We start from the raw sequence: 27,228 nt of genomic DNA, 5'->3' as shown, positions 1-27,228 counted from the left end.
TCAAACGACGCCATTGAGACTAAGTCTAATAAATAATTCTCATTGGCTGTGAGTTTTTCTACGTAAGTTTTGTGAACCAATAAAAACATTTGTTTATCTAAAATCAACCTTTTTTGGCATGTGTGTGTAAGCAAAATAAACTAGTGTAACTGCTGCCATTGAGTAGAGCGCCATCACTTTTCTTTCTTTTATTATAGTGAAATGTCTCATTTTTCATGAGAACGGAAATCTAGTTTCTATATTTGACGTATGGCAAAATGGCGGCATGCTGATAGTAAAGTTCAATGATAACGCAAGAAGAAGTGTTTCTTACTCATTTTTAAAAAATTATTGAAAATTAAATATGCGATGCAACACGTGCAATGCGATTATTCTATTAATTGTTTAGGTTAGTATATTGAATTACAATGAAAATAATTATGATTAAATATTTCATTATATTACTTTTTAAGTTTGCTTGGCTGGCAATAATGTGACAGTGAATTTATAATTGATCATAAAACAGCAGACACCCCGTATAAAACTCATTTCCGTTGTGTTCATCATTTTTATCGAATATCTTTAGCTTTTTATCTCTAAACATGATACAACGTCAAAAGTAAATTTAATTGTTCTGTTTGTTCAATTTTTACAGAAGCTAATTATTTTGTAAATATATTAGATAGTGTATTTTGTGTGTAACTGAAGGATTGATAATATCCTTGAACAATTATCAAACTAATTTTAGTTCTTCTAACGTCACTCCATAAATGTTTAATAGTTTTCATGCAATTAACTTGTTTCTAGCAGAGAAAGTATATTTCATAATTATATCTCTAATATTTTATCTTACAAAGTTTATATGTTATTTCACGAATAAGTTGTGATGAATTAAAAAAAAGAAATGGATTCTAAAAATTGTATTCAAATGAACAATTTTTTGCAGGAGATAACAGTATTCAGCCAGTTTTCATGATCATCGGTGACAAATAAACCAAAAATGATCACCAACGTTATTGGTCCTTCTGTAACTTCTCGTTGTGAAGATGAAGGAACATCTCCTGGATTTCATCAACTGAGTGTAACCAGTAAGTTTATATAAATAATATTATCTTAAATAATAAGGATAATTATCATGTTTTTTCTGTTAATAAAGATAAATTACCTATTTAGGTTAGACTGCTGGTATTAACTATTTATTTTACAGTTTTTTGATAAAAATGATGATTTTTTAAATTGATTAATTGTCAAATGAATTTTTTTTATTTCTCGTATGGTATTGAAATATGACAATTTATATTGAAAGACTGATAGGTTTCATCAAAGGCTATTTTTATGATAATAAAAATTAACATTTCTACCTTAGCATTGATATTAATGACAATAATATCAGTCATTTTGACTACATTAAATAAATTTGTGAAAATCAATTTTATCTAACGGTTAATAATTCAAGTATCATTAGCGTGATTATTAATTAAATCATAAATAATTGTGTCAAATCTATTTTAAAAATTTTAATAATGAAGGAGGATATAGAATATCGAATGGCTTTTCTTCATTATTATTCTTTAATAAATAAATTAAAAATTTTATTTTTTAAGTTCCAACCTAAAAAGTTTTTACAAGTTATTTACTTCTTTTTTATTTTTGTTATAGTTGAGGCTGCCATACTGAGAAGCTCGTCATTTTTAAAGCCAAATCCTTACGTAGAATTTTCTGTTGATGATAAAAGTCCACGGAAAACAGAAGTATCAAAAGCCACTTACCAGCCAAAATGGAACGAAAAGTTTACAATTCTTGTCACTCCATATTCCCATCTACACTTCCGTCTTCTGGATCACAGTACTTTTCGAAAGGATACCATCATTGGAGAAAAACGAATGAGTCTTTTCCAAATTCTCTCACATTACAATGGAAAAATAGAGAATTTGGAGTTGACACTTGATTTAATAAATGAAAATAAACATGATTCACAATTGGCGAAAGTTGGAGAACTTGTGACAATATTTGACGGATTAAAAATTGATATGACTAATGTTACACCTCCTGCAGAGCAAATGAGGCAATCACAGTGTGTTGCTTCCGGAGGACTTCATCCACTTACAGCGGCAAATAATGACGCATCAAACAATCGTAGTATTTTAAATGGTGGAATTAGAGCTTTGATGCGTGGGCAGGGTACAGAAAATACTGCACCGTCCCATCGAGCTACTCAAAACGTCCATGATCCTAATCAACGAATGAAGCAACTAGTTTTAGCTAATCCTAACTTACCAAACAGAAATATGATTCCAAATTCGGCCGGACCTCATCGATTATCCAATGAAAGTAGACTTGATAATTGTCGTAGTGAAAGTACCACGTCAGGATATCGATTAATGGATAGATCAGGATTAGTTGATAATTCTTTGGTTATTGATAGTTCAGCCCCTGGACTACGAATGCTCGAAAGACCGCGATTAAATGATAACTCAGTGTCAATCAGTAGATCTTGTGCAGTTGATGACACAAATTCTTCACGTAATGATAATCCAGCAGCAGTAGGTGGATCTCTTATGGATGAACTTCATCGTTCACGGAATGAAAACTCAGCAACAGTAAGTGGATCTCATTTAGATGATTCTCTTCGTTCACGTAGCGAAAATTCAACAGCGAGTGGTAGATCTCGATTAGAAGAACTCCTTGGTCCACGTAATGACAACTCAGCCGTAGGTGGTGGATCTCATTTAGACGATTCTCATCGTTCACGTAGCGAGAACTCGACAGCGAGCGGTAGATCTCGATTAGAAGAACTTTTGTGTCCACGTAGTGATAATTCAATGTCAGTGATGCCCATTGCTGGGCCTAGACATCAGGATTCATCACGACGAAGTGAAAATTCTATGCCTTCATCAATGGGAATGTTAATGGGTGATCCAAGTAGACAAAATCCTGTAGAAAATGCACAATCGGCACCGTGTTTGATACCCGGAGAGATGCCTCAAGGAGGTATGGCTGTGGAACCTACTGTCGCTGAAGAATCTCTTCCTCCCGGATGGGATATGAGATATGATATGTATGGGAGAAGGTATTATGTTGATCATAACACTCGCAGTACTTCTTGGGAAAAGCCACAACCTTTACCACCCGGTTGGGAAGTGCGTAGAGATCCTAGAGGACGTATTTATTATGTAGATCATAATACTAGAAGTACTACTTGGCAAAGACCGAATACAGAACGTCTACAGCACTTCCAACAGTGGCAAGGAGAAAGACAATATGTTGTTCAGCAAGGAAATCAACGATTTTTGTATCCACAAGCTGGAGGGCAACCAGTTGTCACTGGTCCCACAATGAGTCTTGCTGATGAAGATGATGCTCTTGGTCCTCTACCCGCTGGTTGGGAAAGACGAAAACAACCAGAAGGAAGAGTGTACTATGTTAATCATAAAAATAGAACTACCCAATGGGAAGATCCTAGAACGCAAGGTCAAGAGATTGGAATTGATGAACCACCACTGCCTGATGGTTGGGAGATTAGACTCACTGAAGATGGTGTAAGATATTTTGTTGACCACAACACTCGAACTACTACATTCCAAGACCCTCGACCGGGAGCACCCAAAGGGTGAGTACAATTGTAATTTTAGGAATTATCTTCTGATTCAACTGGCTCAAAGAAGTGTATTTTATTTTGTATTGCCTATTGAATTTTTCATTTAACTCTTCAATTGAAATGGTTGAACTTTGATTACAAATTCAAACAAATTTCAATCAAAACAGAATAAATATTTGTGCTTTATTAGAGTTAAAAAAATCTTGTAGAATTATTGAATTATACATGGCTGAGAATTACGTATTCTTTGTATTGAAAATATTTCATGAATTTCAAGGCCATTAAATATAAAAATGAATTAAATAAAGCCTTTTTAACTTTATAAATCTTCCACATGGAGGTTAATCTGCTTTCTTTGATACAGAAAGGACAATCCTATTAGTCAAAATAAAGTAAAAATCAATTAAAAACTGCCCAGAAGTCTGGTTCTGTCATTGATTGATTAATAATGCGAAAAAAATTTTTTTTACAGGCCAAAAGGTATTTATCGTGTGCCAAGAGCATATGAACGATCGTTCCGTTGGAAACTCTCTCAATTTAGGTTCTTATGTCAAACGAATGCGTTACCTAATCACATAAAAATCAGCGTGAGTCGGCAAACACTTTTTGAAGATTCTTATCATCAAATCATGAACGCTGAGGCATTTGCACTCAGGCGAAGGTTATATATAATCTTCAAAGGTGAAGAAGGATTAGATTACGGTGGAGTATCGAGGTACTAATAAATTAATCAGTAATCAAATTATAAATAATTAAACTAACCTTACCCACAAGACTTTAATCAATTTATTGATTTTTTTATTATAATAATTAGATTATTTAGTTATTAAAATTAAAATTTATTTAAATATTTTTTACAGAGAGTGGTTTTTCCTGTTAAGTCATGAAGTTTTAAACCCTATGTACTGCCTTTTCGAATATGCTAATAAGAGTAATTATAGCTTGCAAATAAATCCAGCATCCTACGTTAATCCAGATCATTTGCAATATTTCAAGTTTATTGGACGATTTATTGCGATGGTTTGTATAAATTTGTTTTTCTAAATGATAGAAGTAAAAAAGAAATGGTATTTGTACTTGACACTTTGATTTATAGGCTTTATATCATGGCCGATTTATATACAGCGGCTTCACAATGCCTTTTTATAAACGAATGTTGAACAAGAAATTAATAATGAAAGATATCGAGTCGATTGACCCTGAATTTTACAAGTCACTCGTTTGGATAAAAGAAAATAACATTGATGAGTGCGGTTTAGAGTTATATTATAGTGTAGACTTTGAAATCCTTGGACAAGTAATTCATCATGAGTTGAAGGAAGGGGGCGATAAAATACGAGTCGTTGAAGAAAATAAGGAAGAATATATCAGGTATAAATAAAAATTGATGAAATAAGATTTAAAGTTCATGAAACTATATTTGATAAGAGCTTCTATATTAATGAACATAATGATTAAATGAATCCATACAGATTCATTTTAAATTTTATATTTTGATTAAATATTAGTTTTCAATAGCGGATAAATTCAACGTTAACAGTTGATTAATTGAATTACGAATTAATTTTTTAGATTGATGACAGAGTGGAGAATGACGAGGGGAATCGAAGAGCAAACGAAAGCCTTTTTAGAAGGGTTTAATTCCGTAGTTCCTCTCGAATGGTTGAAGTACTTTGATGAGCGTGAACTTGAATTGATGCTTTGTGGAATGCAGGAAATTGATGTTGATGATTGGCAACGTAATTCAATTTACCGGCATTATACACGGAATAGCAAGCAAGTCTTATGGTTCTGGCAGGTAAAGTATTTGGTTTTACAATTTTCCATCGGGGCTATAATGATATATAAAACGCTCGTCACGTAGATATATAAGTACATATTTGTTCATTTATGTGTTTACAGTTTGTGAGAACAACGGATAATGAAAAACGTGCTAGATTGTTACAATTTGTAACTGGAACATGTCGAGTACCTGTGGGTGGATTTGGCGAGTTGATGGGTAAGCTTTCAAAAATAATAATATTTGTGGATAATTATAATTAATAATAATTAGTGATTATTTCGGAAAATAAAAATTTGATAAAGTTACTAGACTGCTAAAATGTTTTGTAAATATTATTAATCGAAATAATTATTTGACAATATAGGAAGCAATGGACCTCAAAGATTTTGTATTGAAAAAGTAGGCAAGGATACTTGGTTACCACGATCACACACGTGTTTCAACAGACTAGACTTGCCACCATATAAAAGCTATGACCAAATGGTGGAAAAATTGAATTATGCAATTGAAGAGACTGAAGGTTTTGGCCAAGAATAGTGTTATTTAGTTAAAGAATAATGATGTGTAAATGAACTATTGGTTGTTAACGTATAGGTAAATTGTACCTATTTTATTTTAATTTATTAAGAACATGAATATAAATTATCAAGATAAACAAGGCAAAAGTAAAGCCAGGAAAAAAGAATCATTAAATTACAGCTTTTGGTGGTGTAAAATAAAATATAGGGCGTTTATTTAGCGCATTTGGTAGGACTTGGAAAGTATCTAGATTGATATATTACATTTTCTTTCGTATTCGTGTCGAAAGAAACAATGAACTTTTAAATTCTTTATTATCACGTAAATATTGTTATTGTTTGCACATTATTATCCGATCTTTTGTTTAAAAAGGGCTAAATTGATTATTTAATAATCAGGTTCTGGGTTATAAAATTAACTACAGTTTCTTTCTTGTATTTAGAGATTTCTTGTTTTTACTACATTACCAAGAACGACTTAATTTACAAGTTTAATTAAAAAAAAGACCAAAATTGGGCTGTCTCCGTAGCTAGTAGAGTTATCAGACTTTATATAATTAATAAAATAGTTGATTAAGTCATTGATTGATAATTAAAGTATTTTTGTGTCTTGATTAAATACTTTTTTTGATAACTAGCAGTTATTGTATATAACAAAAGGTAAAATATAAATATAAATTGTGGTATTTATGTCAGAAGAAAATGACAATTTTATGATTTTATTTTAATATTTGAAAATTATCAATACAATCATAAGATCGTTATATTTATTTATAAAAAATTATTTGTATATACGTTACATAATATTCTCCGTGCAAAAAGTATATACGGTTGTATATATGTAATGATTGATGATTCATGAGTGAGACCTTGTTATGTGCGTGAATGTTAAATATACATACAAACGACTCGTACGAATAATAGTATTTGAAATTAAATGGAATAAAGTAATTTAATGGATTTATTTTTGGATTGTATTCATGGTCCATACAGTAACAATCCCTTTTACCTTGTCAATTATGAACATATAACGTTCGTTTGAAATTATTTAACATTATCATTATCACTCCAAAGACTATGATGTACTTGAAAGTGTACTTTAAAAGAATATAATTCTGTATATTTTTAATTGCTGAGAAAAAATTAAGAATTTCACGCAGATTTTTTATCCAATTTTTCTTCATCCAATCTATATGAAAAAGAGAAAAGATTACTCATTATTGTGCTATACAATAATCTCTCAATTTAAAATTACTTTTTTATAAAAATGAATTCGAGTATAAATCATTCTTGTGAACACAATACTGATTATTGTGTAGAGCTTTTATTGTGCTATTTTTGATCGTAATCAGTATTGTGCTCACAAAAATCATTTATGTTTAGATTCATTTTTATAGAAAAAGTCGTAAAGTTAATAGACTATTGTGTAGCATAGTACTGAATCATCTTTTCTTCTTTTCGTGTTAAAAGACAGTTGATTTCATATTAAGTTGTATCGATTATTAACTAATTATGTTATCAATTCGTTGTAAGATTATAGACTAATATGGGAAAATAATTTTACTTAATATTTTTTTAAATTGTAATTTTTTCATAGAGAAAATAATTTTTAACATCTCAAAATGCAATAAATTACTTAAATTAATTGTTGTTACTTTCACATTTATTATTGTTTATTTTTTTTTAACAATAAAGGCATTGTATTTGAATAACAAATAAGTTGCGTGTTTTATTGAAATGACTCAGAAAAATTTATTAATATATTTATACAGAGAATATATACATAACTTAACTTATATCCCAAATCTATCAATATTCAGATACATAAAGTACGTTGACTATCTAAATGTAAATAGCATAAATATTAATGGACCTTTTTTTTTTGAAAAATTTAAGGTATCAATAACTACTTGAATCTTTTTCTTCTAAATAATTTTTTAATCTCTACAATTTAGGGTTGAATCCAACAAATTTCTGCCAAGGGAAATCAGATAAAATACCTGGTTGAATTGGCGCTGGCTCAACAGGTTTCCAATTGTTCTCAAAATTTTGGACTTCATCTGAAAAAATGCGGTTTATTTTTAAATCTTACGGAACAATAAAAATAGAATAAACAAAGTTTGATTTCAATATAAGTGAATTTCAACTAAAAGTTTTAGCTCTTACGTTCATCTATATTTTGAAACTCTTCTGTCTTTCTTTCTACACCATCTTTATCTCTCTTAGTAATAACTGTATAAATTTTATCTCCAATTTTACGTCTGACTGTAGTCTCTGCATTTCCTTGACTATCAGTAACGGTTTTCTTTTCCTCAATTGAGCCATCTGGACGTCTTACTGTTTGAGAAACAATTGATTGACCAAAAGAATGGAAGTTAAACTTATTTTGTGGAACGTCAAGCTGCATATTTTCTGAAGAATTAGGATCCTTCCAAATCTTGGAGAAATCTTGAGCAGATATCCTAAGAGCAATTTAAATGTGATTCAATATGAATACAATCTATTTACATATTCCAAATTTTAGCACTTAAATTAAAAAACTCAATTCATACTTTCCGTCTAAATCTATATCAACTTTTTCTTCAGGATTGGAGGACGAATAATCATAACCCGGCTTCAGAAATTCTTCTCTCAAACTTTTATGTTGACGTTCTGGTGGTGGCATTAATTGAGGTAGATTTTGGTCTATAAAAATCGAAGAAATCATTAATATAATGAAATATAATATCAATTTATTTGTGTCTAAGAATACTCAAGGTCAATGAGTATACCATCGAATGGAATCATTCCTGGTCCCTGGTTGAATCCAAAATTAAAGAAATCTTTCATCATACTGTCCATTTGAGATTCGAAATACTGAGTCATTTCAAAAGGATTTGTGAAAATTTTGAAGTGAAATCCTTGTCTGGGACCAAAATGTCTAGAATAAAAAATGTTATGATTTGAGAAATGTTTGCGTCATTTCTAGCGATTAAATTTAGGTTAATTAAAGTTAGTTATTCAAATATATAGGAGAATACCTGCCGTCATTATCATATTCATCATCATCTTCTTCATCATTTTGCCAAATAGGATTTCTAAATCGATCTCTATAAGGTGGAAATTCATCCGATCTAGAAAGTAAACAACAATTCGTTGGTAAAAAGTTGAAGCGCAAAAAATGTGGAGCCAATGATTTTATACATAAAATATTATTAGGAGAAGATTAAGTGATTACCTTTGATTTTTTGGGTCGTTCGCACCACTGCCGAACAAATTGTGGAAGAAATCTCGGAAAAATGGCATTCTGCATGGAAAATATTATGAAAATGTCACAAAGATTATGTCATGTACGTGCAAACGTGTAAATATATAGCTCTCGAATTTTCGTCTTCTTTGTTCATATCTCAATTCTATTGGCTGAATAGGAAGAACTCCATATTTTATTTTTTGAGCGGTAATTTTGATTTCAAGAAAATGCTGTCCACCAACAACACAAACTAGTTGTTACATCTATTCAAATATTTACGAAAAGCTTGATAAAATTGTTCTTTAATTATTTTATTTTTAGAAATAAAAATTTTATGTTTTTGCTGAATTTGATATTTTTCGAAATTTCATTATCGTGCTACGATCGAAAATGATTTATTTTTAAAATATGGCGCGAAGCAGTCAGTGAAACAGTTCATAATTATTTGCACTTGCAAAATTTCGATCAGCGTGGAATTCACGATAAATTAATCGAAATGTTTCGTAGTTTTTATCATAAATTTATACCTAAGGTGATCATCGCAAGAAATATGGGTGATTATTTTACAATAATTTTGTTTAACACTATTTTCATTTGGTTAACCTATAAAAAGAAGTTCAAATGACATTATTGTAAACATTTTAGAAAAGATTTATCAAAAATAAATAAAAACTGGATAAATAATTATATTACAAAGTAAAAATTTAATTTTAATTGATAAAACTTGATGTTATTCATGAAAATATTAATTAAACTAAATTTTCAGCTACTGTCAAAAGATTTTATCGAAAGACAAATATTATACAAAGTGGAGATAAATATGAGATTACTTTGGACCAAAGGAAACTGAAGACACCAAAGGGTAGAGTATTTGAAGTATCTAGTAGACCATTAGCATTAGCAGTTGCATTGGAATGGGACAGTCAAGAAGATACCATCAATCGGAGTAACATGCATTTAGTAATTCGACAGCAATTACATTTTTTGTAAATTTCAATTTTACTACTTTTGCATAATTGATTAACAGAAAATATTTTTTTATTACAGACGGCTTTATGCAGTACATTTTTGGATAATCCTCAGCACCTCAATAAAATTGATATCGTTAACTATATTATTAACTGTCTAGAAACTGATACAATATTATTTCAATCAGATGTGAGTTACAAGTTATTCATTGTTTTTCTTTTATTATTATTTATTAATTATGACTATTTATTACAATTTAGGAAAGTGAGGAATTATATAAACTCCAAGTACAAAGATGGGACCCAATTATTCAATGGTTTTGTGATAGATATCAAGTTGATATAATTAAAACAAAAAGTATCAGTCCACCCATAATACCTGCAAATACAAAAGATATTTTAATACGGCATATTTCGTCCTTCGATTCAGCAGCCCTCCAAGGTAAATAAAAATTTTTTCCACAATAAAATCACCGATTATAAACATAAATTTCAATTTTCTTAGTAAACGTTGAATTTTAGGATTCATGTATGGAGTAGATGTTTTAAAATCAGTCATTCTGATGTTAGCGGTTTGTGATCGATATCTCAATGTCGAACAAGCAGTTAGCCTCTCAAGATTAGAAGAAGAATTCCAAGTAAGATAATATATTATTTTATTAACATTAATTAACCCTATTTATCAACCCTTCAACGTCAGTCTGCGATCATCAGAGTATCGTTTAATTTTGACTTCAGAAATGGAAGCTTAGTATTGACAAAATAATTCCATGATGAATTGTTTTTTTAATACTACTGTTTTATTAAAAATCTTCAAACATTTTAAATAAATATAAAAAATGTCAACATTCATTTACAATACAAAAAATTTTAATTACAAAAAAACAATTCTAAATCTTATTCCATTAATATTTTTTCTACTCCACAGATTTCACATTGGGGCAATGTGGAGTGGTCTCATGAGCTAAACAAACAAGATTTACAAAGTCGAGTGGCAGCCGCTGCATTATTTATTTACTGCAACTCAACATTAGTCACTACTAAACCCAAGTTGGACAATACATAGACATAGATAATATCAACATAATAAATAATGATCTTTGTAAGTAATCAATTTTAATTACAATATAACTTCTTAAATTTCACTTCTTTCTATTCCATCAAACGAATTGCACTACTCCCATTTTTATTATATAAATTCAATTATAGTATATTCTTTTGAACGTTATATATTGGTTAACTGGCACTGTGAATCTGAAGAACATGTTATCGCTGGAATAGAACATTCTGGTCCTCGCCATTCTTTCATACAAATACAACTAAAAATTATTTAATTAATTAAGTACATTTTCAGACATTTTCTTTTTTTCTTTTCTTTAAGATTAAATTTACCTGTAAGTAGGACCGTGATTTAAACAAACTGCTCCATTTTTACATGTGTTATGTGTACATTCATTTCGATGACATTCTCCAACTCCACGACCACTAGCAGGGCTAGATTTTGATACTGGAATCACTCCTTTCTCTGTATGTACTTCAATATCATATATACAACCCGTGAAACCAGTGTGAAGTGGTAAATCATGTGGTAATGCTTCAAAGTTTTTCGATTTATGGCCTCCTAAAGTTTAATAAAACAGACGATTAAAATTAAATTTTTTTTTTTAAATTAAACCACCAATTTACCTATGTAAAGCAATGGAGATACATCCAATTGTGTCATCGTACCAGCAGCTTGGCCTGTAACATTACCGATGCCATCGACAAACAACCAAGCATCTCTACCACGTCTACCTATATGCAAAGTATGAGGTTTGTGTGCTCTTGTTGATAAAGGGCGTTTAGTAAATATCCTCCGAACGCCTGAGCCCAGATCCCATGTAAGCATGATATATCCTTTGACGTAAGTCACGGAAAAGTGATCAGGAATCTCTTTGGATGATCCACTTTGACCCATATAAGCTATCAGAGATATCTGGTCAATAGAATGAGGGATAATACGCATCTTCAATTCCATGTAATCTTTGATTGCTGCGTTAATACCATAAGCTACATATGATGAAAACCCGGGGATAAATACTGAAAATGACGGCTGAACTATGGTAGATTCTGACAAAATAAATTTTAAAATAATTAATTCATCAATATTTAAATTATATTTCATGAAGAAAATTCATCAATATATACCTTCTTCACAACGAAGACCGTGCATTCCTAGAGGACAGACACAAATGAATCCAGTACCTGGTGATGTAATGCATGTAGATCCAAGATAACAAGGATTATCATCGCAAACTGTTCTTTCACAAAATTCTCCAGTATACCTATGTCATCGATTAAAATGTATCACTAAGTGATTAATAGGTTATATAGATTTAATAATGTAACGAATTTAAGAGCTAATGAATAAATGCTATTTACCCAGTGATACATCTGCAGTGAATTTGGCCATTAATGTCATGACAAGAACCAAAATTCCTGCATGGGTTAAGTAAACATAAAAATGATGTGCATTCTTCAACTTGAAAGGTCTCAGTAGAATCGAGGATGAAATGTCTTTTAACATCATTCACTTTCATTAAACTCATACATCCAATAAATCCTAGGCCAATTCGAGGAAAGTAATGTGAAAATGCCTGAGGAATTCCGCCAAGATGTAAGCGAACGTGTCTAGGCATTGCTTCATGAGCTGAAAGCATCTGCTCACCACTCATAGCCATTGAATCGTTAACAAAAAGTTTAGCAGCACATTTTCCAACTTCATTTTCCGCTAAGTATCTAAATCTAGATTTTTTTATAGAAATGTAAGATGAAATTTTATACTTTCTCTTTATCTTGTAGTTAATCTAGTCATTGAATTTAATCCGGATTTAATTATTATTATTACCTCATTTCTATGTCTACATCACGTCCATTATTAATTGGAGTATCAATTTCTCCAAGTAACATTGTCTGAAGTCCGCAAGAAAATTGAAACTTCAGCTGACCTAATTCCATATATAATAAAACATATCTCTCCTCATCGAAAAATGCGTGCATGATGATACCACTTTTAGACTTTGTTTTAACCCGGAGATAAATTTTTAATAAACCATTCTCATCAATATTTACTTGCTGACGTATATAGGATTTTCCATTGAATGCAGCATTTGTGATAGCAGCAGATTGTTTGCATTCTGGTGTATTACAGCACTATTAATAAAAAATAAAGCATCGATTATTTAAAAGATCTTTTCATTCATTAGTTTAAGTTTAAAATAAGTCAACTGATATATATACTCCTAGATCTCATTTGATGATCATTAAAGTTTATATTAAATTACCATATAGAAGTAATGGAAAAATTACCCTAAAAAACAATTACCTGACTAATGAGCTAAAATTATCGTCAGAAAATATTTATACACACGTGAGTTGTATCATTAAGTGGGCAAGGTGTAGAAGAAACGGTAGAGCGTTCATCATCATCCTTCTGACTAACAGAATATCCAACAGTCGTTGAAGTTAACAAATGAGGTTCATCACTGGTAACATCACTTAAAACGGTAATAACATCGGCATCAGTCGTCAAACTTAACGGAGAAGTCAAAGGCATTCGAGTATCATTAATTTTCTTGATAGTCGAAGGAGCTGTTGATGTATAATATCTCGAAGTTCTTCCGTCATCAGTACTAACAACTCCAGAGGTTGTTTTTAAGGATGTAGTGTTTTCTATTGGCGCTGACCAAGTCAGTGGGATTGTGGTTGTAAAATTTGCTGATACTTCAGTCTCATTAGATGACACAACAGGTGTTTTGATAGATGTGAAAATGGTTTCGAAAGATTGAGTAGTAGAAAAAATTTTTGTAATTGGCTCCGTTGATTTGGTTTCATAAATTTGGAAGACAGTTGTAGTCTCAAAGGCAGTAGTATCTTCATATGATGATGAAGAATCTTTAGAGCTAGACGTAGCTACTGGAGAGGTAGAGTATGTTTCATTGTTATCAATAACAGTAGGACTTTCAGTCTCACTGTCAACACTCAATCCATCACCGCTCGTAGAAGCAGCAAAAAACGTTGTCTCATAAGTACTTGGAAACTTAGTTGCTTCATCCAGGTGTCGCAGAGTTGTTGGCGTGAAATAATCATAACCATCAACCGGTGTATAATAATGGGAACTCGATGTTGTAGTGGTAGTAAGCAGACCTGGTTTTGATATATCAATGGTGTCAACTTCAGTGGCTGAAGTTGGAATGTGATCTGAACACGTTTCTCCAGTGAAAGCTGGAGGACAAGAGCACGTAAAGCTATTAATACCATCAATACATGTTCCACCATTCTCACAATGAGCAAATTTTGATTCGCAATCATTGTAACGCAGCTCACACAATTGACCATGATAATCTGGGACACAATAACAGGTTGGCTGCTCGTCTTCTAAAAGACACATAGCATCATTTGCACAAGGGTTTTGTTCACAAGCAACTATCACTTTATCGCAATTTTTCCCAGTAAAACCTATTCAACAAAAACAATATCGATAATTAATTGTTATAAAAAGAATCTTACTTTGATGAATTATTAATAATTATTAAATCGACCATTTATTTAGGTTCATTGATTATTTTTCATTTAATAAATAGTTGATTGAACAAGTATTTTTTAAATAGATCTAGAAATATTCTTCTATTTTTCATTGTGAATTTAAAACTAATTTATTTATTGATTTTCTTACCAAACAAACAAGCACAGGTGTAAGTTCCTGGAATATTCAAACAAAGTCCACCATTCTCGCATGGAGAACTGAGACATTCATCAACGTCGACTTCACAAAGCTCACCAGTCCATCCTTCACGACACTGGCATGAATACGAGTATCCAGGCCCATCAATACACTCACCCCCATTTTTACAAATTGTGGTATTGCAAACTGATATATCAATTTCACAATATTCTCCTTAAAATTCCGAAGATTAAATGAATATTTATATTTCAATTTTTGATGTAATTAATATCATTAAATAAATTAGCATACCTGAGTATCCTTCTTGACATTGACAAGTAAAGCCATTATAATCAATACAAGTACCATTATTAAGACACGGTTGGTTCATACACTCACTGTATTTTTGTTCGCAATTAGTTCCTATAAAAAAATTAATTAAAAATAAATGATGTTTAATTAAAAAAGAAAAGTACAGTTATAAAATTTTTACCAATGTAGTCGTCAGGACAAGTACAATTATATGCTGCAACTGCATCATTACATGTTCCACCATTTAGACAAGGGGTTGACCAACAGTCGTCGAAATTAATTTCACAATTAATTCCGGTGTAACCATCAATGCAATAACATGAGTATGAAATATTTTGTCCAGTAATTGAATAAATATTGCTTGATATTAAAAAAAAAAACAATAATAATTAATAAAAATTTTTTTAAAACCTCAATTTATGTCAAATTATTTCGTAAATAAAATGCAATCGATTGGTTAAACAAAATCGATTATCGATTAATGATAATTTCTTACCTATTAGCATTATCTAAGCAGATCCCATACATACATGGGTCATTAGTACAATTCAAACTAAAGCATGAATTGATAAAACAAATGAAGACAACAATCCTCAACTGTAATGGTAAAATGCTAAATAATCGAAACCTGTTGAATAAAAATTACAAATTACACAGGTGTTGATTAATAAATGTCTTTTTTATTCACAACAAATATTTTATAACCATAAAAATGGTATGATGGCAGTAGTTTACAAGATGTATTACAGGAATAATAAATTTTAATTATATTTAACATTGTTTTTAAATTATAACAAGGTAGATAAATACATATATTTGCATGCAGTATTTTATTTAATGTGATTAAAGTGCCGGATAACGCTCAGTGTAAAGACTTGTGAAGATTAGTACGTTCACATGGGATCAATGACATTTGAAGAGAAAAATTATGTCCACTTGTGGAAAAACAGTTGTGTTTTTTTTTATTACTTTAAGTTGAAAAGTCTACTTGCAAGCTACCACACATGAATGAGTTAACATTTTATTTTCTGTCATTTACCTTATCGCCATGTTTTTCTATGTAAACCTAAAAAGTAAAATAACTTGGAACTAGATAAATTCGTTGGTGGTCTATTCTTCCGGGTGCCTTTAAACACCCGGTATCCATGGTGACTTGTAAATAACAAATCATAGAATTATATCAGCATTAGTATTACTGTATTTATACGCTTGCGTGAAGAAGGTATTATTCAATAAAAATCAATTTAATTAAAAATTGTTTTTTAATGACCACTGTATTAAAAATGTATTTGCTCGTTCCGGATAATGTTACTTAAAGATAAATAATTGATGATGAGAAAATACATCATGGGATCAATTTACTTAATATTTTACATATATAATAATGAGTAATAATACATATGAAGATACATATGAAGCTAATGAAATAATTGGAAGGTTTATTTATTTAACATTGGATTATGATCATCAGGAAGAAGTTAATTTTACTTCATCACATCTTCCTTTTTGTTATTATTATTTTAAGTTATTTATATGGAATCATCCTGTGCCAAGATAAAATTAAACTACCAAAGTTGAAATATTTTAGTTTATAAATAAATTTGGATTTCAATACATGTAATGATATATTTTCTCACGTGCTATTGTCATGAAATATTATGACTGCTTACGTTGAATACATGTCATCATGGCGCCAACTTAGTCAACAATTTATTTGGAATAATTTCAGAAATTCATAATTATAAAAATTAGTTTTTCAACTTAAAATAACTAATTGATGCAACAAATAACAAGTAACAATTTACCTTTAGACTTATTTATTTGAAAACTTTACATTTTTTTTTCTTGGTTCATTTTTTTCTGAATATGAATTTATATATTTTCTCTAAATCATCAGCAACTTTTAGCTTGCAGTTTATTTATTAAGAACAAATATTCTTTGTTATTTAATGTAATTACTAGATAACAACAAAAAAAAAGGGTAATAAATGTTTCTAAAAATAAAGACATTCACATAGGAAAAGGTGAGCGAGTTCTGTTTTAAGATCTCGTACCCTACTCTATTTTAGACCATTATTCATTGGAGTAGACTTATTATACATTAGCAGTATCAAGACACAAGTAGATACTAGAATAAACCACTTGAGTTAAAGCTTCTTAAGTTTAACTATCTATTATCATTTGAATAATAAATATGTTGAAGCGAGAGTTAACTGAAAAGCTTCTTCAGCAACATTTAAATGAGCAAGGATTGTTAACAAATGATCAGGCTTGGACTGTTGGATATTCTAAGTTAGGTGGTCGAGGATTATTTGCTACCCGTGATATTCAAAAAGGAGAAATTATTTTTATAGATAAAGCTTTGATAACTGGTCCAAGATGCTATAAAAAATATCTACCGATGTGTATCAATTGTTATAAATCTGGGTGTACTCTTTTCCCATGCGACAAAGGATGTGGTCTTCCAATCTGTTCAGACAAGTGTGAAAATTCCAAAAATCACTCAGAAGCTGAATGTAAATATTTACAGAAGTGGAAACCAATATGTGGGAGCATGTGGTCTATGGATCTTCTTCAAGCAGTGGTGCCAATACGATCTCTTACATTGTCTGAAAGTCAACGAGAAGTTGTTAATGCTCTAGAGTGTCATGAAGGAACCCTACATGGTCGTGAGGTATTTTTAAATTTTTCTTCCCACAATTTTTTTATCAATTTATAATTTTTCAATCAATTAAACAGAGATCAATTAAAAAATAACTTAATTTATTTTATCAATGTTTAGTTGGAATTATTAGAAAAAAATATTTCACAACCGATTGATGAAGAAGATAAAAATTTTATGCTTCGAGTATGTCGAGCATTCGATACGAATGCTTTTGAAACAGTTCGAGTAATTGACAATGAAATTTCAATTAGTCTTCGAGCACTTTATCCCTTGGGAGCTTTACAAAATCATGATTGTGTACCGAATACTCGACATTATTTCAATGCAGATGGACTTATGATTACTCGAGCAGTAGTACCAATTGATGAAGGGGAAGAACTTACCATGACCTATACCGACTTACTTTGGAGTACTCATTTGAGAAGAAAATATTTGATTATGTCGAAACATTTTGAATGTAATTGCTATAGGTGCTCTGATCCTACGGTAAACTCTTTGCTAATTTTTCACCTTAATTTTATATTTTTTTAAATTATTTTAATAACAAATAAATAATTCTCATAGGAATTTGGAAGCAATATAAGTGCACTAAGATGTGCTAATTTAGAATGTTATGGAATAATATTGCCTGAGAATCCTCTAAATCAAAAATCATCATGGATATGTCGTCAATGTAATAATAAAGTATCCAGTCGACAGGTAAAATATATTCCTATGATCATTAATTAACTATAAAAGGATCGACAAAAAATTTAATTAATAGATTCGAGTTGTGAAGATTAAAATAACAGGAACAAACTAATTGCCCCAGAGTTAATAAATAATTTAATGGAGTATTTATTGTCAGGTTGAATCGATTTGGTCTGGAATAATGTCTATCGTAAATGGAATGGTTACGGAATCACCAAGGAAAATGTTAAAGTTTATTGAAGGCGAGCTAAAAACTCTTGTTCCAGATACTAACTATTTTATGCTGGATATGAAATTCCGTATTATTTCCTTCTTTGGAAGAATTGAAGGACTAGAATGGAAAAGTTGGTGATTATAGTTTTTTATTATCAGTAATCAATTATTCATAACCAATTTATTGTCATTGCTACTTTCAAATAATAATTTTCAATTATATCTAGATTTGTCTGATAAAGAACTCGAGTTCAAGGAAAAATATTGCACTGATTTAATACAAACTCTAGATACATTAGGTTGTGGAGATTGTCAAAAAAAAGGTACAAAAATAGAATATAAATATTTTAAAATTATTTTATTATATTTAATAATTAATTTTTTTCAAATATTTTTAATTATTAGGATTAATTTTAAATGAATTATTCTGTACAAAGAGAGAATTATTCTCGAGAACTGCACTTGATAATAATGATGATGAAAATTTGCAAGTTAATGTGAGTACTATGTACATATATTTATTTAATTATTACAATTGTATTATTTTCACATACAAATTTTTTAAAATATTCATTAACGTCCTATTAAATTTTTTTTCATCAGGATATGGCTCAAAACTTACTGGAAATCGCCCAGAAAGCCACAGAAATTTTACAAGATGATATAGCAGCACCTAATGATCTCAAAACTCTAAATATTTTATCTTTACCACGCACGAATGCGTGATTATTGATCAAACACGTCCATTACGTTGTATAATCAAGTTTTCTATATTTTATTCACGCTTTCGTGAGTCCATGTATCCTCAATTGAACAATGAAAACCCAATATCATTCCTGAAGTCACGAAAAATAGAAATAAAATAAAAATTACTTAAAAATTTTTCATTTCTGCTGCAATAAAATTTTTGCTTCTTCAAATAAACTAGTAACAGGTTTAAGAACTTCATCATCTTCTTCTTGATATTTTTCAATGTCATTATTCATTCTATACAAGCTATCATCACTGGCAACTACATTGCAAATAGAATTACTATTTAAGTTCATTTTTTCCCTATATAACGCTGTGTGCATCATGGCCACATCACTAAGAAGAAAGTCCTCTTTATTATCTAATTCATATTTCTTTTTTAGTTTATCGACAAATTCAGTTCCAGCATATTTTACAGAAATACCAATACGTTGAAAGATAGCTTTACACTGCCATCGACTCTGAGCTAAATCATGATTTGCAACAGGTTTCCGCGGTTGGGATTCTTTCACAAGACTTTCCCAATCAACTCCAAGAGCATCACCTAGTCCTTTTCCACTAGTTTTAATATCTTCCTCCAACTCTCCATCAGAAATTTCTTCAAAGTCCATTGTTTCCATATTATCTTCATCCATAACTTCATGCTCTTCTTTCTCTTTCCTGAATACTTGAGGCTCTTCAGCGACTTTTTCTGTTTCTTTTTCGGGATGATGAATAACTTCTTCAGATACAGTCTTGGTGTTTTCATTCTCTGGTTCAACGGGTTTTTTCTGATCTTTGAGATCCGATTCTTCATCCTCCATGTCGAGGATATCGTCAGGGTCATCACTAATATCACTCAGATCACTCTCAGTATGCCTGGCTTGAATCGATTCTTCAAGACAAGGTCGTTTAACTTCAACAACTGGTTCTTTAACTTCAACAGGCTTATCTTTAGCAACAAACTTCTTTTGAAAACTGTCTGCAGATTTTTCTCTGCTTCTCCTGGGTCTTCCTTCAGCTAATTCCATTAATTTTTTGTTAATCGGTTCTTCTTTCATGCTTCCATGAAGTGAACTCTGCTTTGATCCATGACTTCCACATTCATCTCTCATGTCTGGAGTATTATAAGGCGCACGTCTCTTTCCATGAAGGTTTTCATTAATTTCTAGATCTTTGATTCTTTCATTGCGATATCCACCACGTACATGAAGGCCTTGATTTTCCCATTTTCTTGGTTCATTGACCTTCCAATCTGACATGGGACTATCATATCTTTGTGACCACTCATCGTCATGAGCTTCAGATCTGGGAAGACTCTCCCTGTCCCACATTTGTCGTGATCTCCACTCCCGATCCTCCCATTCAGGAGGATAGACACGATCTCTGCTTCCATGATCTACATCATGGTGAACGTCCCAGTTATCATTACTACTTTCATCTCTAATGGCACCAGGTCGTATTTTTTCATTTCCATAAAGTGAGTGATGCTCATCAAAAGACCTGTCAGATACGACATACCTCGAAGACGGTCTTTCTTCTCTATTTCGTCGTTCATTGAAAGGACTACTGAATTTTCTCGATTCTATAGGCTTTCTTCGTTCTTCTTCATGTGAATGATAATCCACCCGATTTGAAGATTCCTCACTTTGGTCCCAGTGATCAGAAGGAACTCGAGAATATCCTCGATCAAAGTTTCGATCAATTTCCATACTTCTTCTCGGACTTTCACGCCGTTCAGGTAAGCGTTCGATTTTTGTACTTGGTGGAATATCTTTCCTATCATGTTCTACTGATGAATGTCCTTTTTCATATCTTGTATTAATTCTCCTATGTCTATTACGCTCATAAATAGGCTCTCTCTCAGATAAATGTTCTCTTGTCACGCTTTTTTCTGACCTTTCTACAGATCTTTCTCTTGGAAATCGGTCAATCCGCTCTCTATCAACGCCTTTAATCGGAGATTTTTCCATATTCCTATCGTATTTGCTTTCAAACCGCTGGGAACTTTTGTCCCTATCGGATATTTTTAATTCTGAACCCCTGGCTTCTCTTTCGCGATCACTTCTCCGATCTCTTGAATTATTTTTTTCATCTTTTATTATACTCTCCTTCACTCTGTCCTTCTCTCGAATATATCTCGAATTTTTATCACTGCTACTGTTACTTACTGTCACTGAAACTACCGGGATTTCACGTTCTCGTGTTTTGCAATCTTTTTCTCTTTCACGTTCTCGTGGACGATCTTTAGGACGATCAGATTCATCTCTTTCTTTATCTCTTGGATCTGAACGAGCAAGTCTTGTATGACGCTCATCTTTCCCTACATCTTTATCACGACGTTCTCGATTTCTTGAAGTGTTTCGTTCATTCAAATGGTTTTTTTCTTCACCATCTCTACTTAAGTTCTTCTTCTGACTCTCTTCTTGGCTTACTCTAGACTTAGCATCACTTTTTCTCGGTTCATCTCGCTCTTTACTCCTTTCTCGTTTATGAACTTCTCGGTCTTTCTTCTCAGTTTCCCTTGATTTATTGGTAAAGATTTTTTCTTGATGACGAATAGGAGTTGTTTCGCGTTTCCTAATTTTTTCAGGTGTTCGACTTCGCTTCACTTTAGTTGATGTTTCTTTTATTGGTTGATGCTTAGGTCTTTCTATCGGTGGAGTTCGTGATTTTCGTTCTTTTTCTTTTGATTTAACCTTTGCCTTCTCATCTACTTTGATTTTTTCATCCACAGTTCTTTTCGGTTTTTCTAACTCTTTTGACTTCTCTACATTTTTATTTTTTACAGTAACATCCTTAGAACTACTTTCCTCTGAATCACGACCTTTCCGATGATGTTTTTCTTTTTCACAATCTCTAGTTCTTCCTTTTGGTGACTCACTTCTATTTCTTTCTTTCACTTTACTAGTATGAACAACTGATGACGCTGGAGACTTCGTTCTTGTTACAGAATTATGCTTGCGTGTTACTGAAGTAGACTTCTTTGCTACTTTTGCTGTCGTTTCTTTCTTTGTTGGAGTTTCAACTTTACGTTTCTTCTTAACTGGCACTTTGTCACTCTTGGTATTCAATCTCTTAAGTTTAATTTTTTTCTTCCTATCTTTATCTTCTTCATACTCTGAAGAAGCACTATGATGACGTTTAGTTTTTATTTTCTTGACCTTTTTACGAGAGTCTGATGTAGAACTTGAAGAAGAATCGTCACTTGAAGAACTACTACTACTACTGGATGAACTAGAACTACGTGAGCTTGATGAAGAACTCATAGCCTTCTTCTTATATTTTGGTTTATCCTTTCCATGTACCTCCTTGTCTTTCTTCATTTGTAACTCCAATTCTCGTTGTAATAGCTGTCGGCGTCTCTCTAGTACTTTTTCGTCTTCGTATTCCAAATCGGTTTGGTTCCAATCTTCTAAATTGAGGTCTGGACTATGAGATGGTTTTTTAACGATTTTAGATGTGACTCGCTTGTATGGATCTTCTTTAGACTAGAATAAAAAGTGAAATTAAATTGAATTATCTCAAAATGTAAAATATTTTTTATAATTATGCATCATCAATACTGTTTAATTATTAAATAATTAGTAAACTTACTGTTAATGCATTGGCATTTGAAGAATCCTTTTTTGCTCTTTTTGAAGGACTAATTAATGTATGAGTGCTTGCATATCTGTGACAAAAATCAATGTTGTATTAAAGATTAACTGTAAAACTCTTTATTTATTAATAAATAAAAAATAAAACTCACTTGCATGCTTTTCCGTACGAACAATTGCCATTCAGAGCCCAGTTTCGACAATACTCCGAAGTATTCTGAGTAGATGTAGTGTTACTCGTAGATACAGGTTTGGTTCCTAATCTTTCGAATACACTTGGTCGTCGTGAGTCTGTATTACATTTCGTAGAGTCAACTGTTATTTTCTTTATACTTAATTTTGACATATTATCACCATAAAACAATTATATTTAAAAAATGGAAGCACATAACTACGGATCCGAATCCTCTTTCTATTTTATATGATTAATCTCAACTGAGAGTTATTCAATGACTTTCTCTCATTTAGTGAGTTTAGTTTTTGGCTCCAAAATAAAAAAGAAAAAAAAAATAATGAAACAAATGTCTTAAAAAAATATAGAATTGATAGAGTTGGTAAAAATACACCTGTATAAATAATACACACACTGAATATTACTAAATAGCCTAACTATTCAGAGGTTATTAAAAAAAATAGCATTTATAGGCGGCATCTTAATACGATGTATTCGCCATCTGGTGGAATAATGCCGCTTTATTAAAGATTTCAACAATTTACACCATTTATTGAATTACGATTTTTATTGATAAAAATTCTATCTATAAAATAATATATTCATGAATAATTACTTTTTATATTTAAACAGCTTTTAGAAAAATGCGTATAATTCTTAATTCATGAAATAACGTTAAAATAGTGAAGATCATGAATGTAAAAGAATCCATTTTTATGTAAAGTTTAATTATATAATGGTTATGTACATAATTTTTTATTTAAAAAATAGAAAGAAAAAATAATTTCAATTTATAAATGTACTTGATAAGCTTTTTGATGTTTTAATTATTGAGATTAGTTGTTGTAATTTATTGTTAATTTCAAATTACGCGCGTAAGTAAAATTAATGACACTAGGTGTCGCCAGTGATATCTGCCAAGGCATCACACAACCCAAGCCACTGTCAGTTTCATGCAGTTCCATGAGTGTCCATGAGTGACGAACTTGTATAAGTTGAGACGAGTCAAATAAAAATTATTTAGTTATACGATGAATTAAAAATATTTTTCGATATTAAATTATTTTTCGTGACTTTAAATTGGATTTCTCTAAATATATAACCAAAAAAAAGTGTTGTGACAGTGGATTTATTTTGACGCTTGTGATAAAGGTATTATTTTTTTATCGACAAATTATTTATTTGTCACGAGATACCTCGAAACTTGTATGCCTTATAAATGATCTACTAAAAGGCAATCCAAAAGTTAGAGTGCTGTGGGATACTGCGTAAATTAACTCGAATTTTCAATTGAATGGTAAAAATTAATGAAAAATAATAAATGTTTTTACTGCATTGCGTAATGACTATTATTTATAATAGGTTATATTTAATTAAACAATAATTTTTTAACTTTTTTCTATTTATATTATTGCTCATCAATATCTTAGCCTACTTTTTCATTTTGTACCGTTTTCCAATTATTGTATTTTCACTTGGCATCATTTTCAACTTTTATAACTCTGTCTTACTCTTTCTTCTCTCTTTATGCTAACGAAATTATTGATATTTTTTCGCTAAGGAATGATTCATAGTTTCTCCTATTTGTTAGCCAATCTCATCAATTATTTATCCATTTGAAAAATTCCTTAGCTTAGTATTAGCCTTAAGTTACATTTAAATAGCCATTAATTAGCCATTTGGGCACTAATTAGAAAATAGATGTATTAGATAAAATATTTCACTTAAGATGAATGTTGTTTATTGATTTTTTTATGTTAATTTACAAGGTGTGTTCCTTGTAAAATATCATGCCTCTGTTTGGGAAGTCACAAAAAAGTCCTGCGGAGGTTGTAAAAGCTCTGAAGGAGGCGGTAAATGCACTCGAGCGTGGTGACAAGAAGGTAGAAAAGGTATGTTATGGAAATATTTACATTGTTTACTATCATCAAATATGAATAATTTCAGGCACAAGAAGATGTAAGCAAGAATTTAGTTCATATTAAGAATATGCTATATGGCACTGCTGAAACAGAGCCACAAGCTGATATTGTTGTAGCTCAGCTCGCACAGGAATTGTACAATAGTAATTTATTGCTCTTGCTGGTACAAAATTTGAGTCGTATTGACTTTGAGGTAACGCAACCAATTTTTATTCTAATTATTACTCTAATTGATCTCTCTTTGTTCCGACAACGTTTATTTACTTGCAATTTAAAATAACATTGATTTCAATTTCCGGTGTATCATAATTGCCAATTATCGTAATTATCCACGTGTTAATTTTGTTAATAGGGCAAAAAGGATGTTGCGCAGGTTTTCAATAACATTCTTCGTAGACAAATTGGCACAAGATCTCCAACAGTAGAATATATTTGTACAAAGCCTGAAATTTTGTTTACACTCATGTCTGGGTAAATTTTGATATTACATTCTGTTTACAATATATTTTAAGATTTATGTCTTTTTTTTTTTATTTTGTTTAATAAAATTTGATTCAGTAAATAAAAGCAGTTGAAGAGGAATAAATTGAAATGATGATATTTTTTTCAGATATGAGCATCAAGATATTGCATTAAATTGTGGAACAATGTTAAGAGAATGTGCGAGATATGAAGCTTTGGCTAAAATCATGATATATTCAGATGACTTTTATAATTTCTTCAGATATGTTGAAGTCTCTACATTCGATATTGCATCAGATGCCTTTTCTACCTTTAAAGTAATTAACTTTTTCATTCATTGATTGTAAAATTTTTCATTTCCATTTTTATTCTAATTGTTATTAATTTTATTTAAATCTAGGAATTGCTCACGAGGCACAAGATCCTAAGTGCTGAATTTTTAGAGGTTAATTACGACAAAGTCTTTTCTCATTATCAAAGGTTATTAAACTCAGAAAACTATGTAACTCGCCGGCAGAGTTTAAAACTATTGGGTGAATTGTTACTGGATAGACATAATTTTACGGTAATTAATCTCTTGATAAACATTAGATAACATTGATCTTAATAAACCAAAAATATATTCATGAATTGAAAAAAAAAATTCGATATTTTATTTATATGTTTGTTTATTCGCTTAGGTCATGACTCGGTATATATCGAATCCCGATAACTTGAAGCTCATGATGAATATGCTTAAAGAGAAATCACGTAATATACAATTTGAGGCCTTCCATGTATTCAAGGTAATCAAATACTTCATATTTATAACCATTATAATAATTCAATTTGTTTACTTTACAAAATTTTCAGTTTATTATGATTTATTTAAATTTCGATTATTTATTTTAGGTATTTGTTGCTAATCCAAATAAACCAAAACCAATATTGGACATTTTGCTTCGTAATCAAGAGAAATTAATTGAATTTTTGACGCGCTTCCATACAGATCGATCAGAAGATGAACAATTTAATGATGAAAAAGCATATCTGATTAAGCAGATTAAAGAATTGAAATCGGTTCATGAAAATTAAACTGTTATTTTTGTTTTTTATTATTAATTATTATTGTAATGAATATTAATTATTAATTTTATTATTATTAATATTTTAGTTTTTTCTTTATGCTAGTAGTTGTGTAAATAGACTTGAAACTCATGATTTGTTGTATCATACAGACTTGAAATAAGTATAAATCAATAGTTAAAGGGAAAAAAATTTACTTGAAAAATAAAATTGATTGTTCGAATAGCCCAGTATGGCAGTTACAAAAATAAATCTTGTGCCTATTCATATCTTTTTTCTCAGAATAATAATTACAACAAACATAGCGGTTATATATCGTGGATTGTTGTATTTTGTGATACAAAGAATAAAATGGCTAATCTTTAAGAGCATTTTAAAGGCCAAAAATTATCAGTATGGGCCACAATTAATTTGTTTTTTATCTAATATTTGCGGTTATCTGCTTGTAATTCTGCAGCATTAAATGAAAAGTGATAATTTAGCTGTAGTTGTTATAGTAAATTTGTTTCCTCCTTTTTTATAATATATTGTTTTCCTTTTCTTTTATACACTTCTTAATTATTCTTCACGCTAAAAACAAATGTATCACTTATATTAGTAAGCGTCGTCTGCTTCATTTTAT

The 27,228-nt window shown here is 30.6% G+C and overlaps 7 protein-coding genes across 12 annotated transcripts; 4 read left to right on the top strand and 3 right to left on the bottom strand.

Annotated features, from left to right (window-relative positions):
• Nucleotides 1-232: 232 nt before the first annotated feature.
• Nucleotides 233-6,842, top strand: Su(dx) (Suppressor of deltex). Of its 2 annotated transcripts, none has more exons than XM_035096159.1 (9): nt 233-388; nt 926-1,067; nt 1,639-3,589; nt 4,050-4,292; nt 4,438-4,597; nt 4,674-4,948; nt 5,150-5,375; nt 5,480-5,576; nt 5,725-6,842. In XM_035096159.1, the coding sequence occupies exons 2-9, from the start codon at nt 980-982 to the stop codon at nt 5,895-5,897; spliced, it is 3,213 nt and encodes a 1,070-aa protein (XP_034952050.1). In that variant the 5' UTR covers nt 233-388; nt 926-979; the 3' UTR covers nt 5,898-6,842. The 2 variants fall into 2 exon arrangements, with proteins under 2 accessions (XP_034952050.1, XP_034952051.1); XM_035096160.1 differs by lacking the exon at nt 233-388 and adding an exon at nt 609-794.
• A 953-nt stretch (nt 6,843-7,795) lies between these two features.
• LOC118074774 (HCLS1-associated protein X-1) lies at nt 7,796-9,255 on the bottom strand. Its single transcript, XM_035096226.1, has 6 exons — nt 9,096-9,255; nt 8,899-8,991; nt 8,650-8,798; nt 8,431-8,563; nt 8,045-8,340; nt 7,796-7,938 (listed from the first exon to the last, which is right to left on the bottom strand). Exons 1-6 carry the CDS (start codon nt 9,161-9,163, stop codon nt 7,823-7,825), a joined length of 855 nt encoding a protein of 284 aa, XP_034952117.1. The 5' UTR covers nt 9,164-9,255; the 3' UTR covers nt 7,796-7,822.
• A 217-nt stretch (nt 9,256-9,472) lies between these two features.
• l(2)k14505 (ATP synthase mitochondrial F1 complex assembly factor 2 homolog l(2)k14505) lies at nt 9,473-14,945 on the top strand. 4 transcript variants are annotated; one of them, XM_035096230.1, is made up of 7 exons: nt 9,473-9,661; nt 9,874-10,067; nt 10,155-10,265; nt 10,337-10,517; nt 10,598-10,713; nt 11,004-11,177; nt 11,285-11,430. In XM_035096230.1, exons 1-6 carry the CDS (start codon nt 9,604-9,606, stop codon nt 11,139-11,141), a joined length of 798 nt encoding a protein of 265 aa, XP_034952121.1. In that variant the 5' UTR covers nt 9,473-9,603; the 3' UTR covers nt 11,142-11,177; nt 11,285-11,430. The 4 variants fall into 4 exon arrangements, with proteins under 4 accessions (XP_034952121.1, XP_034952120.1, XP_034952119.1 ...); XM_035096229.1 differs by lacking the exon at nt 11,285-11,430 and adding an exon at nt 14,807-14,945 and having other exon boundaries at nt 9,474-9,661; XM_035096228.1 differs by lacking the exon at nt 11,285-11,430 and adding an exon at nt 14,802-14,922 and having other exon boundaries at nt 9,474-9,661.
• Nucleotides 11,137-16,139, bottom strand: eys (eyes shut). The gene is made up of 12 exons (XM_035096325.1): nt 16,129-16,139; nt 15,586-15,717; nt 15,271-15,419; nt 15,090-15,200; nt 14,790-15,011; nt 13,485-14,572; nt 12,963-13,267; nt 12,497-12,859; nt 12,263-12,399; nt 11,762-12,184; nt 11,468-11,696; nt 11,137-11,394 (listed from the first exon to the last, which is right to left on the bottom strand). Exons 1-12 carry the CDS (start codon nt 16,137-16,139, stop codon nt 11,301-11,303), a joined length of 3,264 nt encoding a protein of 1,087 aa, XP_034952216.1. The 3' UTR covers nt 11,137-11,300.
• Nucleotides 16,140-17,183: 1,044 nt separating this feature from the next.
• Nucleotides 17,184-19,539, top strand: LOC118074673 (SET domain-containing protein SmydA-8-like). The gene is made up of 7 exons (XM_035096087.1): nt 17,184-17,763; nt 17,872-18,240; nt 18,319-18,453; nt 18,602-18,788; nt 18,885-18,980; nt 19,063-19,154; nt 19,261-19,539. The coding sequence occupies exons 1-7, from the start codon at nt 17,284-17,286 to the stop codon at nt 19,381-19,383; spliced, it is 1,482 nt and encodes a 493-aa protein (XP_034951978.1). The 5' UTR covers nt 17,184-17,283; the 3' UTR covers nt 19,384-19,539.
• Nucleotides 19,240-23,651, bottom strand: LOC118074672 (myb-like protein X). The gene is made up of 3 exons (XM_035096086.1): nt 23,138-23,651; nt 22,984-23,059; nt 19,240-22,877 (listed from the first exon to the last, which is right to left on the bottom strand). The coding sequence occupies exons 1-3, from the start codon at nt 23,329-23,331 to the stop codon at nt 19,542-19,544; spliced, it is 3,606 nt and encodes a 1,201-aa protein (XP_034951977.1). The 5' UTR covers nt 23,332-23,651; the 3' UTR covers nt 19,240-19,541.
• A 456-nt stretch (nt 23,652-24,107) lies between these two features.
• On the top strand, nt 24,108-27,089 carry Mo25 (calcium binding protein Mo25). 2 transcript variants are annotated; one of them, XM_035096306.1, is made up of 8 exons: nt 24,108-24,309; nt 24,927-25,049; nt 25,105-25,272; nt 25,432-25,550; nt 25,690-25,858; nt 25,942-26,106; nt 26,222-26,326; nt 26,433-27,089. In XM_035096306.1, exons 2-8 carry the CDS (start codon nt 24,948-24,950, stop codon nt 26,613-26,615), a joined length of 1,011 nt encoding a protein of 336 aa, XP_034952197.1. In that variant the 5' UTR covers nt 24,108-24,309; nt 24,927-24,947; the 3' UTR covers nt 26,616-27,089. The 2 variants fall into 2 exon arrangements, with proteins under 2 accessions (XP_034952197.1, XP_034952196.1); XM_035096305.1 differs by having other exon boundaries at nt 24,108-24,454.
• The last annotated feature ends 139 nt before the right edge of the window (nt 27,090-27,228 follow it).

This window comes from Chelonus insularis, unplaced genomic scaffold (genome assembly GCF_013357705.1).
Source record: "Chelonus insularis isolate UGA/USDA-ARS -01 unplaced genomic scaffold, ASM1335770v1 contig_139_pilon, whole genome shotgun sequence".
Classification (NCBI taxonomy): domain Eukaryota; kingdom Metazoa; phylum Arthropoda; class Insecta; order Hymenoptera; family Braconidae; genus Chelonus; species Chelonus insularis.
This window is presented reverse-complemented; position numbering and strand designations above follow the sequence as displayed.

Coding starts and splice junctions, on each gene's coding strand:
- Mo25 (XM_035096306.1), top strand. CDS start 24,948: ATGCCTCTGTTTGGGAAGTCACAAAAAAGTCCTGCGGAGGTTGTAAAA. Junction 25,273..25,431: donor TGAGTCGTATTGACTTTGAG/GTAACGCAACCA, acceptor TTTTGTTAATAG/GGCAAAAAGGATGTTGCGCA. Junction 26,107..26,221: donor TGGATAGACATAATTTTACG/GTAATTAATCTC, acceptor TTATTCGCTTAG/GTCATGACTCGGTATATATC.
- LOC118074774 (XM_035096226.1), bottom strand. CDS start 9,163: ATGCCATTTTTCCGAGATTTCTTCCACAATTTGTTCGGCAGTGGTGCG. Junction 8,341..8,430: donor GATATAGATTTAGACGGAAA/GTATGAATTGAG, acceptor AATTGCTCTTAG/GATATCTGCTCAAGATTTCT. Junction 7,939..8,044: donor GTTTCAAAATATAGATGAAC/GTAAGAGCTAAA, acceptor GCATTTTTTCAG/ATGAAGTCCAAAATTTTGAG.
- LOC118074673 (XM_035096087.1), top strand. CDS start 17,284: ATGTTGAAGCGAGAGTTAACTGAAAAGCTTCTTCAGCAACATTTAAAT. Junction 17,764..17,871: donor GAACCCTACATGGTCGTGAG/GTATTTTTAAAT, acceptor ATCAATGTTTAG/TTGGAATTATTAGAAAAAAA. Junction 18,789..18,884: donor TGAAGGACTAGAATGGAAAA/GTTGGTGATTAT, acceptor AATTATATCTAG/ATTTGTCTGATAAAGAACTC.
- LOC118074672 (XM_035096086.1), bottom strand. CDS start 23,331: ATGTCAAAATTAAGTATAAAGAAAATAACAGTTGACTCTACGAAATGT. Junction 23,060..23,137: donor TCGTACGGAAAAGCATGCAA/GTGAGTTTTATT, acceptor TTTTTGTCACAG/ATATGCAAGCACTCATACAT. Junction 22,878..22,983: donor CAAATGCCAATGCATTAACA/GTAAGTTTACTA, acceptor TTTTTATTCTAG/TCTAAAGAAGATCCATACAA.
- eys (XM_035096325.1), bottom strand. Junction 12,860..12,962: donor GATGTAGACATAGAAATGAG/GTAATAATAATA, acceptor AAAAAAATCTAG/ATTTAGATACTTAGCGGAAA. Junction 11,395..11,467: donor AATCACGGTCCTACTTACAG/GTAAATTTAATC, acceptor AATAATTTTTAG/TTGTATTTGTATGAAAGAAT.